The 17,766-nt window shown below is 34.9% G+C and overlaps 2 protein-coding genes across 3 annotated transcripts; both read left to right on the top strand.

Moving 5' to 3' along the window:
* The first annotated feature begins 839 nt into the window (after positions 1-839).
* LOC113231055 (postreplication repair E3 ubiquitin-protein ligase RAD18-like) lies at positions 840-2,806 on the top strand. Of its 2 annotated transcripts, none has more exons than XR_003310525.1 (2): positions 840-852; positions 2,383-2,806. XR_003310525.1 is itself a non-coding variant. In XM_026465217.1 (2 exons), the coding sequence occupies exons 1-2, from the start codon at positions 1,012-1,014 to the stop codon at positions 2,454-2,456; spliced, it is 447 nt and encodes a 148-aa protein (XP_026321002.1). In that variant the 5' UTR covers positions 969-1,011; the 3' UTR covers positions 2,457-2,742. The 2 variants fall into 2 exon arrangements, 1 of the variants encoding a protein (XP_026321002.1); XM_026465217.1 differs by lacking the exon at positions 840-852 and adding an exon at positions 969-1,384 and having other exon boundaries at positions 2,383-2,742.
* A 1,929-nt stretch (positions 2,807-4,735) lies between these two features.
* Positions 4,736-16,932, top strand: LOC113230888 (uncharacterized protein C1orf112 homolog). Its single transcript, XM_026464996.1, has 12 exons — positions 4,736-4,883; positions 4,963-5,103; positions 6,310-6,524; positions 7,450-7,607; positions 8,807-8,997; positions 9,622-9,767; positions 9,945-10,074; positions 11,460-11,619; positions 13,274-13,496; positions 14,454-14,799; positions 15,447-15,677; positions 16,288-16,932. The coding sequence occupies exons 1-12, from the start codon at positions 4,815-4,817 to the stop codon at positions 16,930-16,932; spliced, it is 2,655 nt and encodes an 884-aa protein (XP_026320781.1). The 5' UTR covers positions 4,736-4,814.
* The last annotated feature ends 834 nt before the right edge of the window (positions 16,933-17,766 follow it).

Raw genomic sequence — 17,766 nt, 5'->3', positions numbered from 1 at the left:
CAACCCACGTCCGGCCGTTATTGTGACAGATTACGAGGCAGCACTTCAGGCTGCTCTCGAATTTGTCACTCACACTCGAGTACAAGGTTTTTTGATTTTATTTCATTTCACATATGTATTTAATATACATACGTACCTCGTAATGGATTCCATGCTATTCGTATTTTGTTGGTAATTCATGGTTAGTATACATATCTACCTAATTTAGTATCTTAAAAGTACCTATATAGTAATAAATTATTGTAGTTAATGTATTTAGTGATGCTTTAGTTTTTTTAGAAGTTGAACAATGTAGTTCCGCAAAGGGGCCTCCAGATAGTCTCGTCTGCAAAATGGCAAATACTGACAAAATCAAACGTAAGTACACATCATCTTCACTACTTTTGTACTAAGTAGTTTTTAGTTACATATTATAAAAATTTTAAGTTAAAAAAGAATCTGTCCATTCTACTCAAGGTCCAACCGCTTGATTCGAGTGAAACATCTCATTTATTAGAATGAAATCAAATAATAATAGAAATTTAATATGCTTGAGTTTCCAACAACACCGTCCTATTGTGATACATTTAGCACTTTCGATGACATAAATTTCTTGGTTTAGTCTAATCCATGATAAAGATACGGAAGACTGAATTGCCTTGAGGTATATCGCGGGGGCAGTGCCGTGCTCCCAGGAAAGTTATCGTAGGGTTTTAACGGTGGTTGATCTTAATTTGTAATCTAGACAAACAAATCTACGCTATTTATAACAAAATCATAAATTGTAACAACCCTGCACGTACATTAATAACAACACTTGTATATTTTAATGCTATCCTATTCCTTTCAGATGTCGTCAGCGAGACGTTCGCGGTGAGCGCGTCCAGGAGATCGGCACATGTGCAGGGTATAATGCGTCGCCGGAACAGGGACCGGTCGTATTTTAGGTCGAGTGTACTGCAGAGTAACGAGAGGGCTCTTGAGAGAGGTCTCATTACTCTTCGCCAACACCTAGTTGCCTGCAGTCGCTTGATGAACGTGGGTGTGGGGATTGTTGTCGATGACGTGCCGGATGTTGCAATGGAGGTGGAAGTCGACCCGGGACTGGTACTCGATCTGGAATCTGTTCCAGATTTGGTGGCTGCTCCGGAAGTTGCGCGCTTAAGATCACGCTCACGCTCCCCCACGCCCGCTGTCTTGTGTGGCGTTTGTCGAGAGAAAGTGCCCAGTCACGTGTTGTTGCGTTGCGGGCACGCTCTTTGCGGCATCTGCCTTGGCCAGTTGGAGCGGCATCAAGACGACCGATGCCCATTTTGCCGGGCATTTATTGAGATGTCCTTTGTATTTAAATATTTAGTTGGTGTCTTGGTGCCTATTCAACTTTCCCTGTGGCTGAAAATTCTAGGTTATTTTTTATTACTTTTGCTTTTTGCATGCAAATTGCTGGATAAAAGAATGATAACGAACGGAAAGCATTGAAGCAACTGCGTGATGTATGAGTGTAACTCCGCCACAATAGTGCTTTCGCACTTTGTGCTGGTCCTCAGCCCACATAAAGGAGGAAGGCACAACATTGTTAGATATTCAGATAATTCTTCATTAAAACAAAACGTTCACTGGGAACACTTGGTTAGTCAAATATCCCATGATATAATACTTATGTACGATACCTACACAATAAATTCAGTTAACTGTTTATTTTGCGAAACACGTCCTAAAAATGTTAGGGACAAGCAAAGTTTAATATGTTGACAACAAGGAGGTGAGGTGAAGTGGAAATAAAAGAAACTGTTTTTCCAAAATCACGTAAGGGGTCGAGTTCCAAACGCCACATCACCATTTTGTCATTGATGCTCAACCAATATCCTGGTGACTGAGCAGGCTACACAGAGCTAGCCTAATTTTGTTAGATCAGTACCTACCTATTTCTTACATAAATAACTTTAGAAGGTTTAGTAACTGAATGGCCATTTGAAACAAAAAAAAAGGCAAAATGAAATTTTTTTGTATAATATGCCTTATGGTAAGCTACACGCCTGTCCATAACAGTTGTATTGCCACTCAGAACTTTAAATCGCAAAAATTTGATGGGCACTGCCACTGCGCCCGTCAATCTGAGACATAAGTTGACAAGTCTCATGTGCCTGTAATTTCACCATCACCCTTACCCTTCAAAACCGGAACACAAATAGTCCTGACATTACTGCTTGGCGGCAGAAATAGGGAAGGTGGCAAGGCCTGGACGAACTCTTTCACAAGGTGTTAAGCTGCAATAACTACCATTTTCTCTGCCACAGCATAAACACATAACTCATTCACATGCAAAATTCCCAAGCGCAACAAGTTCAAACTATTGTAGACACCTGATATAAAATGATTTATAATATCATTCATCTTTTACAGCTGAGCAACAACCACCAACAGGCGCTGCAGCTGGTATTTCCCATATAGTACCGGGCCACGTCGTATATCACTGATATTTTATTGCACGCACCTTTGCCAGACATGTTCTCGTCAACACAGCCTGCTATACCTAAATACATACTAAATTGTTCCCTTTATGTTTAATTTAAGAAACTATTGATCTACAATAATGATGTTGCTTACAGCACAGTACAGATAAATAACTTGTTATGTTGTGTGATCATTACCTTATTACCTAGAACATACTATATCCTATACCATACTTTTTAATAAACCAAGCGTAAAAACAGATGAATCACAATCATTGTGAGATCAAAGCTAATAATCACTATCTACTGTCATATTTTTTCAAATGTTTATATATTTTTTCAAATGTTTAATTTTTTTAAAGTTTATATAGAGCCACACACTCATTGACTTACTAATAAAAAGTCAATGCACTCACTTGTTTTACTTGTAGGTATGATTAAGTTGTGATGAAATTTTGATATTACCATAATATTAATTATTAACACACTGATTAATATTGCATATCTCTAGTAATTACATAACAATTATGTCTGTAATGTAATTAAAATCATTTCAGCTACGTCTATTGCAGCACTTGGTTTACAGGGAATAAAAACAAAACAGGTATAGATTTGACATACAGAGAATAAACTTGGAAGTCTAGAGGGTACACTTTGAATTCCTACATACTATTTAAACTCTAAATTATAACTGCAAAATAATAAACCTTATACATAATTTGATATCTGCTATACTACACACTTAAGTACATCTCCAGGATGAAGCCTTCATTTATTATTAATGCCTATCATAGTATAATGTAGTGTAATCCCTGGCCAAGTTAGCCATTAATTCATTATTTTCTTGGATTTGTGAAGAAATATTTTAAATGAAACAAATTCAACAGAGGTATTGCTTTACTACCTAAGGTCACGTGTGAAATGTAAATAAAAGGTCTCTTATATAATTGGCTGTTTATTATTCATCATTACCTTTGTATAAACAGCCACAATATAAATATAATATTGCATAGTACCAGTAATGGGACATAAATAATTTTGTTCCAAATTATCATAGTTTAAATATATTACGCAATTTCTAAAGAGATTGAAAAATTTTGTGGGTACTCTCACTACACTATTCTCACTTGACTACTAAACAATTCTGCGATCATGATTGCCTAGTAAACACAAAAATAAGATAGATATCAACCTTAGTAGAATTTAGGTGTTGTGGCCTGACTCTCCAGACTTTGGCAATTATTGTATGCCTGCAGCATCTAGTTAGTGCACTCTTAACAAAAACCAATGTAAAGGCGGTGATGGTTAGCACAGCCACATTAAGCTGAGATGATGCAGTTAATTCTGGTGGTCATCTAGACGCAGCGACAGAAGAAACACCTGAAACATTTCAAAAAACATTAGTACTCATTCTTTAGTTGCAATATCAAATTAAGTTCTCATTCTAAAGTTTTGTTGTATATAATGAATGTATTACAACTCTAATTAGAGAAATCTCTACTTCGGTCTAGGCACATAAAAATGAATTTTCTGGTAACCTTTACAACAGACATCGGAGTTTACAATGAATTACTGTGATGGTATCAGAAAACATCACGAGGATATTAAAGGCATGTAAAATCCATCAACCCGCAATGGGTCTACGCGAAGTATTAAAGACCAAGCTTCCATGTCTGAGGGAGGCAATTGCATCAACAGTGGGACACTACACAGTAATAGACTGATGATGACAATGACGAATAACAAACTATTTGTATACTTAGTAACTTACATTCTCCACTTCTGAAGTTCTGAGAAAATGAAATTATTATATTCTCGTTTGCTCAAAAGCTAGTCTAATCGAAAGGGTCTTGTAGTATTGTTTGGTGTAGAAAATCATTGATTCAGGAAGTTTCTTCGATTCCTGGCCTCTTCTTATGACGGATTTACCTTCCACAGTCAACGCACCAAAACAGTCAATTTCCGCTTGAAGTTGTCGGACATTTCTTTTACTAAAAAGTTTGAAAATATCGAAAAATTTGATAACATTTATTATCGCAAAGGTTATAATTTTTGACGTTTGACGTTTAATTTGAGCCCAATTTGAGCTTCATTGTGAACACGACCCATTTCTTTTCGTGAACTGTCAGACAGATTCCACCAATAGGAGTACAGATCACGCAGCCAATCAGAGGCCGTATGCATCGGATTCTTGTGTCGCGGATTCCTGGGGTGGACATTCTCGGGTCGAGCATTACTGTGACGTACATTGCTGTGTTGGGCAATATAGGGACTCAATGCCACTTACTTTACTCTTTGGCCACAATTTACTTTCGCGGGTTGTTTTGATGAAATAAAAATTAATACTTACCAACAATTATTTACCAATGCGGTGAACTAAATATGGACAACTCACAAAGCTCTGACATTTTCTCCAATAACGGCGATCATTCCTGTGAAAGTTCTATTATGGTATATTTTCCGTCCAGTTGACTATTGTTTCGTTTTTTTTAAAACAATGTTTTAACTTATGTTAACAATGTGTTTCCAGATGGATACAACCTCATACAAAGCATTGTTATCAAACACGAAGCTGTCTTTATCTAAAAGTCTAAGGGTGGAAGTCGCAAAGCAAACTTTTTCTGTATACTTTACCAACGCTCTGGAAGACTGTGCAACTTGCATTTATCAAGTAATAACCCTTTATTCATTGTGTTCTAATAAACCAGCTGTTAATTTACAGTGAAGCTCTAAAGTATGAGTGTTTTTCGTACAGGATTTAGTTTTTATGTAATTCCACAAAACCATGACATTTTAACTAAATTAGACATAGCATTAGTTTACTTATCCTTTGTTGTTAAGCAGGTAAAATAATAATGAAGGAAAATATTGGAATGAAACCTGTGTGATGAAGAAACCTTCCACACTCGGCAAAAGCATGAAATCTCTAACTTGCATTGGGCCAATGTGACATACTATGACCTAAAACCTCTCAACGGAAGACACATATCCAGTACTGGGATATATAACGCATTTTATGATGATGGCAAGATTTTAGTTCTTGTGACTTCAGTAATAAAATGATATTGAACAGCCCAATAATCAAACTGTTTAAACTGCTTTTAATTATTGACAAAGTAGTTCATGATCCGTTATTTGCATTGCATTAGTTAATTCGATACAGTGTGTTGTTAGAGTGGCTTCATTCAGGGTCTGTGCAGTCCTTCGTCACTGTAACTAATGATTGAGGAGTGTCAAAACAAAAACCACTTACTTTTTCTTTTCTTAATTGCCAATCAGTAGTTTTTGTTCATTTTTATGAATAATTTATCCAACCTGAACACCAACCACTAAATCTGCTTTAAAGTACATTTTTAAATGCACACATATGAACACAATGCAATAAGTCTCTGAATGAAATTGGAATTTAAATTTATTGTCTTTATTGATTTCTGTTCTGAAGCTCCTGAATTGATGTAGATGATTATCATTGATTTTATAACTCACAGCCAAGAAAGACCAACATTTGTAAAGATCTGAATGTTTTCTTGATTGTTTCAAACTTCTCTTTTTAAGGCCTATTCAGGACCAGCACTGGTAAGGCGGTATTGTGGAGTCTCAATCACTTTATACAAAATCAACAGTCTCTGCCCCCTTTGTTTGAGGTTGGACATGTGTTTATGTAAGCCACAATGTCAGTCACAGTGTTAGAACTCTGGTCAGAATACTGATGCCATTTCTACCTAGTGCCAGAGTTTCTCTGCAATGTTTAGCACAGCAAGCACAAGACCCTCATTGGGTTTTCCAGTGTTCAAGATCATTTGGATTTGTAAACTGGGTCTATAGAATGAATGATTGTGTATGTATAGATAAAGTGTGTATTGTTTTTTTCTTTCAGAGTTTAGATCTTCTGATAGATGCATTAACAGAACCAATAGGTCAAAAAATAAAGCTTCAAGAATACATAGAAGACACAGTGTGCCTACTTAAGCTGCTTTCAAACTTTATCAAAGGTGTCGTTGAGACAGTCACAATGTCATGTTGTAGCATGAAAACATTCCCTACTTCCACTGGCAGGATTATTTTGACTATTTTCAATCATTGTAAAGATAGGTATGTTATGTTTTGATACAATTTGGAATTAGCCATACAATCACACTTATGATAAATAAAAAAATAAGCATATGATGAATGAATATAAACTGGCTTACTTGGAATGGTCAAAACAAAATACTACAAGGCCGCTCATTTCTAAATTCGGTAACAAGCATAATATAAGGATATTTCATGAAATTTCTGTGGACACCATAAAATCTCGGATAATGTAGATATTCCAACATATTCCTGTAAATCTTGTAGTATGTTATTTCATTAAACTGAATCTTGTGAGATGACAAAGAAAAGGAAAATGTTCTATCATGTTTGTACATAGATTCCTTCTGGGTAAAGAATCATAAGCAAAAATTCACAACTTTACAGGGCGACATTAATGTAAGAACTAAAATTATCATAAAGCCATAATCAAAAAATCATAAATTCTTGAGTTATTGCAATGAAATTTGATAAAATACATACTCATTGTCTTTCATGCTTTTTAATTTTACTGCTGAGTATAAAATGAAGTGGTTTATGAAAAATTGAAGCTATTTCTGGAGTTTACGATAGATTAAAGAGGGGCCGATAGGCTTTTTACGCAAGCGTTGATTAATGGTTGATTAGCACTTTCACAGCAGCTTTCAATGTTATTTTCCAATTATGGTGGCCTTCATTACCTAGTCTCAGAACTGTGCGGTATAAGATTTACTCAGTATTCCCAGAGTATTTTCTGGCGTCACGGATCTTTAAAACATATAGCAAGTGAAGAGTATGTATGTATTTACGACATTTTGAGCCCTAGTAAATTGGAAAGGGAACTTGATCAACGAAGGCCTTCAATCTTAGTTGCTAGATCGTGTTTTTTGAATGTTGTTTGAGTTTGAATCATTCATATCCATCATATTATAACATGCTCGCTGGACTAAATTATTTTATATTACAGTGAAACATTATATGGGGTTCACCTAAAAAGTGTAGAAAAGCAGTTAAAAGATCTGTTCAAAATGTGCCACGATTTGCAATTAACTTACCTGATGATCTTGGAAAAACACTTTATTTTTGATTTGGCCGAATTTGAAGAACTGACAATATTGCTTGAAGGTATGTTGAATGGCTATAATGCAGAACTTGGCTTGGCTTTACCGTGCTGTAGTCTTTTCATTAACAAAACCCTTGTGTGATATGGTATGGTGTAACGGGCTGGTGTCATGGTGGGTCCTACTTAACCACCTGAGCACCTCCAGGAACCTCGGCATACCCAAACCCAGGAGGGGTTTGCTGAGGACTTTGGGGAGCGATTTCGGCACTCTACGGTCGGCCCGTAGTTTGGCCATATTGTTGTGGGATGTGGGCGGTAGTTTCCTCTCCCTCCATGCACGCTTTGCATAGAGGGCAGTCTATGCAGAGAGGTAAATTGTAAATGTGCTTATTAATGAACTATAACTATCGTGACTGTACGTTCCGCTTTCAGCGGGATAGTCCCGCGTTGAAACTTTGTGTCCTGCTGTCCCGAAAAGGCTAAAAAAAAAAAATTTCCTGCTTTGACAAAACAGGACACACGTGAAAATCAAGTAGCGCGAAAGCGCAGCCTTGTCGCTAAGAAAGGTGGTGATGTGCGGTTGGCGACAGCTGCCGTGGAATAGATTTAAAATATAAACGTCATGTATTAAAGGAAATTTGCTCATCCCAAAAAATGTATAATGTAAAATTAGATCTTGTTTTTATTTTTATCGGCCTCAAAAGGTAAAAAAAGGAGGAGGTTCTCAATTCGACTGTTTTTTTTGTACGTATGTTACGCGATAATTCTCACGGCATTTGTGAACCGATTTTGATGATTCTTTTTTTGTTGGAAAGAGAGTACTTCAGAAGTGGTCCCATTTCAATTTGAACAAAATATTCCACCTCTAAGGGTGGCAAACTAGGGGATTAATGAGGTCAGCTTTTTTTAGTACCTACTCTGTACTGATCATTATTGATTATGCATTTTAATTGATTTTTAAAAAGTTTCGTAACTGTCATTAACATGTATTTTAATTTTAAAACAATAATAAATTTATAGGCGTCCCACTCTGAGGGTAAAAAATAATGATCACGTTGACCATGACCGTAAGAGCGGCAGTTAGATTGCGTAACTTTTGGCTTTTGAGCTTAAGTAATATTTTTGATAGACTGGTTTCGAGCTACTAACCTATCTACAAACCGTAATAAAACCCTTAGTTAGATCTTAATTCAATACTTGAAATTTACCTAACTTATCTTTGAATATTTCATTTCATTCATATAATACATTTTCCTTACAGCTCTTGATATCAATTTGAAAATTGGTGCAATAGTTGAAGCTCTAGATGTGAAAACAATGGCAGAGCAATGGAAGGCGTTCACCATTATATGCGAAAAGTACTCGACTAGTTTGAAAGATAAACGCATTTACCAGGATTGTATAAAAATTCTAAGCTCTATGATTGAGAATAAGTTGAAATTTGCTGTTGAGGTTCGTATCACAGCGCGTTGGTATTGATGTTCTGTCTTTCCGGTTCAGAGTTGCTATTTAAACTACTGCTTCTACTAATTCTCTGTGAAACTTAGCAGTGTTGCCATTTAAACCACTGTTCTTACTACTTACTGTCAGCTTTTTGATTAATAATTGTCGAAAACACAATATCTACAGGCGTTTTTCAGGACTTCCCATGAGATGGATGATATCATTGTCTAACTACTTGCCAAATTGAATACCTTAAAAATTATTAAGTTGTTGAGATTCAAATTGGATTAAAGCCGCGTATAATATTGTTTTGTTACATTTTATTGTTTTGACGATTAATTACATGCAAACTGATCATTTGTCATGTTGTGCAGACATATATTAAAAAAATGAATAAAAGACAATTGATTATTCAAAATACCACAAGCCAAATATTGATAGTTAATTTAAATAGCATAAAAAACATAAAATATAACATAAACATACTCATTACATATATGTGATAAACATACATGTATAAGTGTATATTATGCACCCACAGCAACATTATGCAGATCTTGATCTTGAAGATTGTGAAATAGATGACTGTCAACAAGATATTTAAATTTAAAACAGGTGTTTATTAAATTTCAGTCAAACCAAGAAGACAAAGTTACTACAAGGTCCCTAAAAGTGGCAAGCTTCATAATAAAAATTCTTTTGAAATTGTGTAACACATTTAAACAAGGAACTTCAAAAAATTACGACTGTTTGGTTGAAATGTTAATATGTATCTATTCGTAAGTATAATTTTTTTACTTTTTAAAAGGTGTTGTATTGTACAAACAATTTATTCACGGCTCGCACGTCATACGCGGCATTAGCCAATACGTCAGCGGCCCTCAAATTTCATTCTTACACAAAAGACTTAAAATTATATAAAAGTAATGTTTATAATGATGAATACATGTTTCCAGAAACAGCATCCCCAGCAATCAGTTAAAAGTTGAGAAATCATCTCTATTTTACAATCAATTGATTAGCTGTGTTTTAACGCCTACTGAGATTCTACTCAACGAATTGTTGTCAGATGAAATATTTGTCAATGTAAGTAATAATAGTATCTAAGTTATTAGAGAGCTGTCAGAAATTCGTAAAGTACACCTCTGTTACAAAATAATAAAAAGTCATACTTTTTTTAAATGATAAATAATTCTTAAAGTAATCGATTTGTAGTTTGAGTGCTTTAACGTCCTAAGACGTGGCAAACTATAAATACATTCGGAAAATCGTTGCACTGGAGGCTATATTCGAACAAGTGTATAGCTTAATGCGCTGTTGACTGTACATTAAATTAAATGTTATTACATGATTCAGGATCAATTAACTATGCACTCTGTGAAAAACTTTACTGCGATTTTTCAGATCATTTTTCTAGATACTCTGGTCAAAGATCGAACAAACAAAGAAAAAGTTCCTTCGATCCAGTTGAATTCGAACCAGTGACTGTTTGCCAGACCGGGGCTAACCGTCTCCCAACTGAGCTACGGAATGAATCAGCAGACCTTACGAATTTCTCCACGTGCTTGTTACCAATCTTTATTTATTGATTTAAACTGTTTTTTTGCCGTATCGAAAGAGTTTTTCATAGTCTTTGTTCCATCTTTGTGTCAACAATAACACCAAACTGGTAGAGTATTTTCATAAAAATGAATCATGGTCTTCATGGTAATAAATATACGTTATTCAATAAAATAAATATTGAATGCTATATTTTCGTTATAATACACACTTCTCGTATATGTGGTTCCATGAATAATATTGCCTGGGTCTGGGGGTGTACTTCCCGTTCCACTTCCGAAACAATTACTGTCAAATAAGTAACACTCGACCAAATTAAAAGTCGCATATTGCGAATGAAGCTTCATACTTGACACTTTATATTATAATTTGACGCACATGGGGCGTTAGAAGGTTGAACGTAACTCTACAAGCTTCACACCCTTCTACAAAACACAACTCTGAACACCTCACACACTAGGTAGGTATACTAGAAACAAAAAACAAGTTAAACAACCACAGGTTACCACTAGACCTGAGTCGATCAATCAATCCTGATGACCCGGGCGTTCATGACCCATGCGTAATGTTATCGGCTCAAACGATTTGATCACGTGTTAGATGCTTTAGCGGGTTATTCGTCACTCACGATCACGAATGCTTTATCAAACAAATGTTCGACCCAAACACACAATGTAAGTGAGATGGCGTACCGGAGTGTGGAGACTTCACGTCAGAAAGACCGAAACAATAATAATATTGTCAGTTGCAGACTGAGTGTGATATGAATTGTTAAAAAACCTCTAAGTTGGATCGGGTTCGAATCATTTTGATTCAGTCGAACACGATCGATGCAGCTCTAGTTACGACATTGCAACGTGGCCATTATTTAGTAAACGTTCTTAAACATTTCAAATTTATATCAATTTCAGTACATACTACGTGTTGACATAAGAACACTAAATCAAGAAGATAGGCTGTTGGGATATATGCTTCTAATAGTCTCAGTAATAAAAGCTGTACTTCAAAAGAATGAAGAGGTAATCACTAAACATCAATTAATACAATGTGTATTTAGATTATTGCCTTTTGGTAAGTAATTTTTTGTTCATTGATTTTTCTATTTGTAGTCAGATTTTAAATTAGATTTGCTGCTAATGTCACTTTGAAATACAATGTTACCATATTTATTGTATAATAAAATGCGTTTGGTTTAGTTTCTCAATAAACATACTGAATCAGAATCAGTCGAAAAAAACATTACATACTGAGTGAGTAAGTGCAGTCGATCCTTTGAAACAACACTATTTTATCAGTTTATTATGTATAATATAAATTCGATATAAATTTAATGTAAATTATCTGCTGGTTAGTATGACAAAAAAATTACGAATAATTAAAAATTCCTGCATGCTAATTATAAGAAATTAGTTGGAGTTATTTCACAAAATAAATAAATATCTAGGTAGTAAAAAGTTACAAAGATTACAATTCTTGGATGAACAAAATTTTATAAAAACAAACTCACTGTGGACCAAAATTTATATGAGTTCATTTTTTTTATTGAAGTAAATAAATTATTTTTGTACATCAACTATCATCGTGTATAGTGGCGCAACGGTTAGCTCTGTGAGGTCCCAGGTTCGATTATTGGTAGGACTAGTTTAGAAATTGACTTTCTAAATAATTTCTGGTCTAGGTATTCTGCACAGTTACTCTGCAGTGAGATACCATGTAATTGATCTGGTTGTCGGGCACGTTATTTTTGTAGTTATTATCCATTAAAATATTTTAGTAGTAGTAGGGATCCTTGTGAAAAAGTTCGTTCAGGGACGTACTGCCACCTTACCTACTTCTACCTACAAGCAAAAATGTGAGCATTACCCAGTGTTGGGCGTTAATCAATTAAATTTCAATCAATAATTCAATCAGATTAAAAAATCAATTCAGTAATTGCAATTGATTTTAATTGCAATTGATTTTAATTGAATTGATTTTAATTGCAATTAAATTTGCAATTAAAATCAATTCCGGCCGGTTGGTGGGGGTACCGGACCCCCAAGCGGGCTCTCCAACCGTGCTCCCAACCGGGTCCCCCAACCGGCCCCCCCACCCGGGCCCCCAACCGGCCCCCCCAACCGGGCCCCCAACCGGGGCCCCCAACCGGGCCCCCAACCGGGGCCCCCAACCGGGCCCCAACCGGGCCCCAAACCGGGGCCCCCAACCGGGCCCTCCAACCGGGACCCCCCATAACCAACGCCCTAACTCACCCCCCTATAAATCTATCATAATTGTCAGTTTTAATTGTTAATTGTTAATCAAAAACATTAAAAAGATTGAAAATTGAATAATTGTTAATTGTAGATATTTGCGATTAACGATTGATCAATTGTTAGTTGCGAGAACCGCAATTAATCAATTAATCAATTGTTAATTGCGGTTCTCGCAACTAACAATTGATCAATCGTTAATTGCTGTTCCGCAATTTACAATTAATTAATTGTCAATCTTTAATTGGCAGAACAATTAAATTTTGCCTAACACTGGCATTACCGCGTTCCGGTTTTGGAGGTTAAGGGTGCTGGTGAAGTTACAGGCACAGGGGACTCGTCAACTTATGACTCAGGGTGACGGCCGCATTTGTAAAACTTTGTGATTTAAAGCTCCGAGTGGCTTTGCGACTGACGTGTCGCTTACCAGCAGTCACTTGGTATCATAAAAAAGAAATATTTTCTTGCTTTTTCAGGACATGTTTGGTTCAATATTGGTCTCAAACTGAATTCACAAGCAAACTCTATACGTCAAACAATCGGTTTGTTTGAACACTTGCTAGCTCACACACTTGCATTATCTTGCACTATGAACAATGAGGAAGTTAAATTTCTTGAGAAAAGTATTTATGAAGCTATACTGAGTTTGGATTGCTATAGTGCTGTATTTTCATCTAACTTATGGAGCTTGTTAGCTAGGTAAGAACATTTTCTTGTTTTACATACATATCGACCGTTGCACCCAGAAAAAATATATATTATCAAAACACCAACTTTACAGGAAAAATAATAACAGTCAAAACTTGAATAACTTTGCACTTGATAAATGTATAACGAAAACGATGGAAATAAAATAATCTGTGTTTTATGTCATAAATGAAATTTTAAGTTTTTTACAGGTGTTGTAAATTGTTATTACAATTTATGATTTTATTCCATAGATAAAATAAATTTACACTTGAAAACGTCACATTTAAGCTACTGCTCGTTCACTACGCTGACTTCCCTGAGAAGAACGAGCAAGAAACTCTTGGGATTGCTCTTTTCAAATAAACTTAAATGCTATGGAGTACACTTTGAATCAAATTTGTGTGGATTCTGGAGCCGTGTCGTCTTTCCATACATCTTTATCTAACACGTAGTCTTCAATTTTGTAATAAGACTTTTCAATCAAAATATCTAGTGGAGTAATTTCACATAAAAAAATAATTGAATATCAATTCAATAAAAATTTAAATATAATGAATAGCGACGTCTCTAACCAGGGCTGGTTGGTAGTTATAAAGGTATCTAACTGGGTGACGAAATACTTAAGATTTCTCATAGATGGCGCTACGGCTAAAAATCGTTGAAAAAACCAAATACAAAGAGACTACAACAAACACAGAAAAATTCGTGAGGTCCACTGGTTCGTTCCGTGGCTTAGTTGGTATAGCGTCTGGCACGGTATGCTAGAAGACGTCGGTTGGAATCCGGCCGGATCGAAGGATTTTTGTCTGAGTGTTTGATCTTTGTATTAATAATTTAAACGTAACAGAGTTACTTTCGCAAGTATAATATTAGTTTGGATTGTATTAAAAAGTAAATAATTTTTTATTAAATGTTTCCCTTGTACTTATTAACTCGTCATTGAGTATTTATGTTCTTTTTTTTCAGTATGTCCCACCGACAGTACGTCCTCAGCCAATTATTCTTTCTATGCAAATCATATCAGACATTAGAGAGCAACAAACTGTTTGCAAAATCACCACAGGAAGTACATTTAAGCTTCACCATAAGCAAATTATTTAATGTAATTAATGATGAAGATAAACTAAAGTTATCCAAACAATTTAACATAGATAATGAAAGGAATATGACAATTTGGCATTGTTTGAAAGTTCGAAATCTGCCCATAAATTTGCAAAGTATTGTTGAAAAACAAATATTGGACAAACTTAATACAAAGTTGGAAAATTTGGCTTCGTCTGGAGTTCGAAGTAAGAAGGACATGGATAGTATTGTAAGCGGTTTAAAGTTGTATGGTCTCACCAAATCTGTAGGTGAGCAGTAAAAAAGCCTTAAGTGCCAAATAGTAATTTTTATGACATAGTATTTTTAAAAGAATGTGGCTCTCAATTGGGCTTATTAAATCAATCTTAAGGTCAAATAAATTATATATTAAATATAAGACAAATGCCGTAGGACTTCATGTCTTGCGCAATTTTTAGCATTCGAAAGCAAAGTTTTTAAAAACATCTAACTTCCAAAATATGGACTTATGGTCCTTTATATCTCACCTACAGATATATGCATATATACACTTAGGCATAATTATGCGCATGCGGTGAATTATTTTGTCACAAGCATACTAATAAGACAAATAATGTAACTCCATACAAACGTAGCAGCATGGCTTGTGTGAGTGCACGCCGTTACTGATGTGATGCTACCTAATTTGAAAAAAAAAGAATTATCTATATAAACTACACTACATATATACATACAATTTTTTTCCCTTGTGAATTTGGTGTTAATATAAAGAAGTACGTGTTTTCAATTATGTTTTGTGGTGGTGGGCGTTGAAATTTTTTTTCTCGCCTAATTGGGCGATGAGCTAAAAAGTTTGGGAATCTATGTTCTAATACATACATAAATGTTTATTTGCAGACCAACCTACTAAAAATGGTCAAAACCTGTGCGTTTGTAACTAACACAGAAAGTCTAGAAAATGATATAACAAACGCCTGGCTAAAAGCATGTCCAGTGAACAATCCATTCATACTTTCGAAAGGTGACTTTAAAAAAGGAGCCATGTGGTATTTGGACTATATTGAGGCATTAGTTTCCTTGACTCTCTCTATGAAGAATTTGTTTCAAAGGACTTCTAATTTGGTCAAGGTGAGATCTATAATAAAAAAAAGTTTAGTTCGGATATAACAAATCTATGGAATGACAAAAATTATAATTAGATGTTAAATAACAAATTAACAAAATTATAATAGTAGCTATAATGCTATTTGTACTGTCTAGCACTTTCTATCTAAGAGAAAAAACTTGTAATCAAAGCAGCAAACCCGTCCATACGCGCTATATATATAAATGTCAACTGGCCATCTTGGATTCAATCAACAAGAGGCTTATAGGTGACTCAGATATAAAAGAGGCGAAGCTGCAGAGCCTTGAACACCATCATAAACTTACCCGCTTATCGATATTCTTCAGAATATATTATGGAGAGTGTGCGAAAAAATTGCATGATTTGATTCCACCTTCCCCCCTTTCCATCATCGGGGGATTAGACATGGTCTGGGGTTCCACCCTTATGTTGTGGATATTCTCAGGATTCGCACGAAGCGTTTTGCTTCCACATTTATATGGCGAGCGGCTAGGGAGTGGAATTCCCTGTGTGAAATGAGAGGTTGTTCCTTTGTGAGAGGCTTTTTAAGGCAATTTAACCTACCATGAAGTCTATATGTAGTTATACTTCAAAATTAGTTTATTTTTTCAGATATTACACACATCTTCAAAAATGATCGAAAGAGGTAGCACGGAGCTAAAATTAGTACTAATCAATTTAATATGCAATTTACCAATAGATCATATGAACAGCGAAAACAAAATCCTCGCTGATTCCATACTTGTACAAACATTTAAAAATATAATGCAAGACTTTGATGCAGTTGTAAGAAATAAACTCCTCAATGAAGTTTGTAATCCAAGAAATGAAGCACAAAATCAAAGGATATTGAAAATTCTTAACGATAATTCTTTACGACAAATATGGAACACTTTGTCTGTCCAAAGACAACAAAATGTACAAAAGGAAATGAAGGATAGATTAGAATTATCTATGCCATTGACATATCGTCATAGGTGTTTAGAATATGAGGTAATAGAATTAGGCAGTATAAGGACAAGTATAGATAATTCGAAAAGTAATAATTTCGATTTGGCGGATATTGATACATTATTTGAGGTTGAAAGAGATTCTGAACCTGCGTCCAAGAAAATTAAGCTTAACGTGGATATAGAACAAATAATTTGTCAATTAGAACAAGATGTATCGACACTATGTAATGTGAAAGAAAATTTGAGTGAATACAAAAATAGAGTTAGAAGCGTGTGTGATAAGTTGAATAGTTTAATAAATTGAATATATTTATATAGTTTTCATTTGTTACTCTGTATTTTTTCTTTTAAAATTCCTTGTCAACATCGCGACGGGGTGACGTAAATTTAAACTGTGCACCACCTACAGCAGTGTAGTACACATTTCAATGAAAAAAAAAATGTTACGGATTCTGTGGCATAAATCTTTAAATTTTCTGAAGGTTTTGTTTTAAGAAAAAGAATGTAATTTTAAAGAGATGTCAAAAAGAAATGTGAGATTCATCCTTAGAGGATGGAATCTCGCATTTCTTTTTGACAAGCATTTCTTTTTGTGTCCAAAATAAAGTTGATACAGATGTTAATCAGAAGAGTTTATAGAGAATGGGCAAACAAATAAAACATATTTATATTTCACATTTATTTATTGTTGTGTTAAAAAATCTATACAAATAAGTGAAACGTAGTAATTATAATCATAACCATACATATTGACCGATATTACACCATACGTTGCAATTTCGTAATTAAATAGCCCGATAAAATTTATTCAAAGGAATGGAGATCAATTTGAGATATATAATATGACGCTCCGGAGACATTAGTGTAATACCGGTGCCGAAACTTATAGTAGATTTAATTGATACTCGGAGGTAATAAGACCAAACTTGTCAAACAGTATCAACTAACTCAGTCGCACTTTGAATATGACTCCATTTTATTCAGACACATGTCACAAGCTGTATAGACGCCATGTAGCTGTCTATAGTACTGTAAACAATGTATAAACGTAACACAGCAACAATTACTAAATAATTTCTAGTTTATGATCTAACACTCATATCCTTCAAGCTTACCCTACTCATCTTATTGATCATTA

This window comes from Hyposmocoma kahamanoa, unplaced genomic scaffold (assembly GCF_003589595.1).
Source record: "Hyposmocoma kahamanoa isolate Upper Pololo Valley unplaced genomic scaffold, ASM358959v1 64, whole genome shotgun sequence".
NCBI classification, from domain to species: Eukaryota; Metazoa; Arthropoda; class Insecta; order Lepidoptera; family Cosmopterigidae; genus Hyposmocoma; species Hyposmocoma kahamanoa.
Note: the sequence above shows the minus strand (reverse complement) of the source record. Positions and strands in the feature narration are given on the sequence as shown.

Bases quoted from the DNA above. Each gene is read 5' to 3' on its own strand.
- LOC113231055 (XM_026465217.1), top strand. From the start codon at position 1,012: ATGAACGTGGGTGTGGGGATTGTTGTCGATGACGTGCCGGATGTTGCA. The intron at 1,385-2,382 runs GTTATTTTTTAT...CATCTTTTACAG, and splicing joins CCTGTGGCTGAAAATTCTAG to CTGAGCAACAACCACCAACA.
- LOC113230888 (XM_026464996.1), top strand. From the start codon at position 4,815: ATGGACAACTCACAAAGCTCTGACATTTTCTCCAATAACGGCGATCAT. The intron at 5,104-6,309 runs GTAATAACCCTT...TTTTTCTTTCAG, and splicing joins GTGCAACTTGCATTTATCAA to AGTTTAGATCTTCTGATAGA. The intron at 9,768-9,944 runs GTAAGTATAATT...ACATGTTTCCAG, and splicing joins ATGTTAATATGTATCTATTC to AAACAGCATCCCCAGCAATC.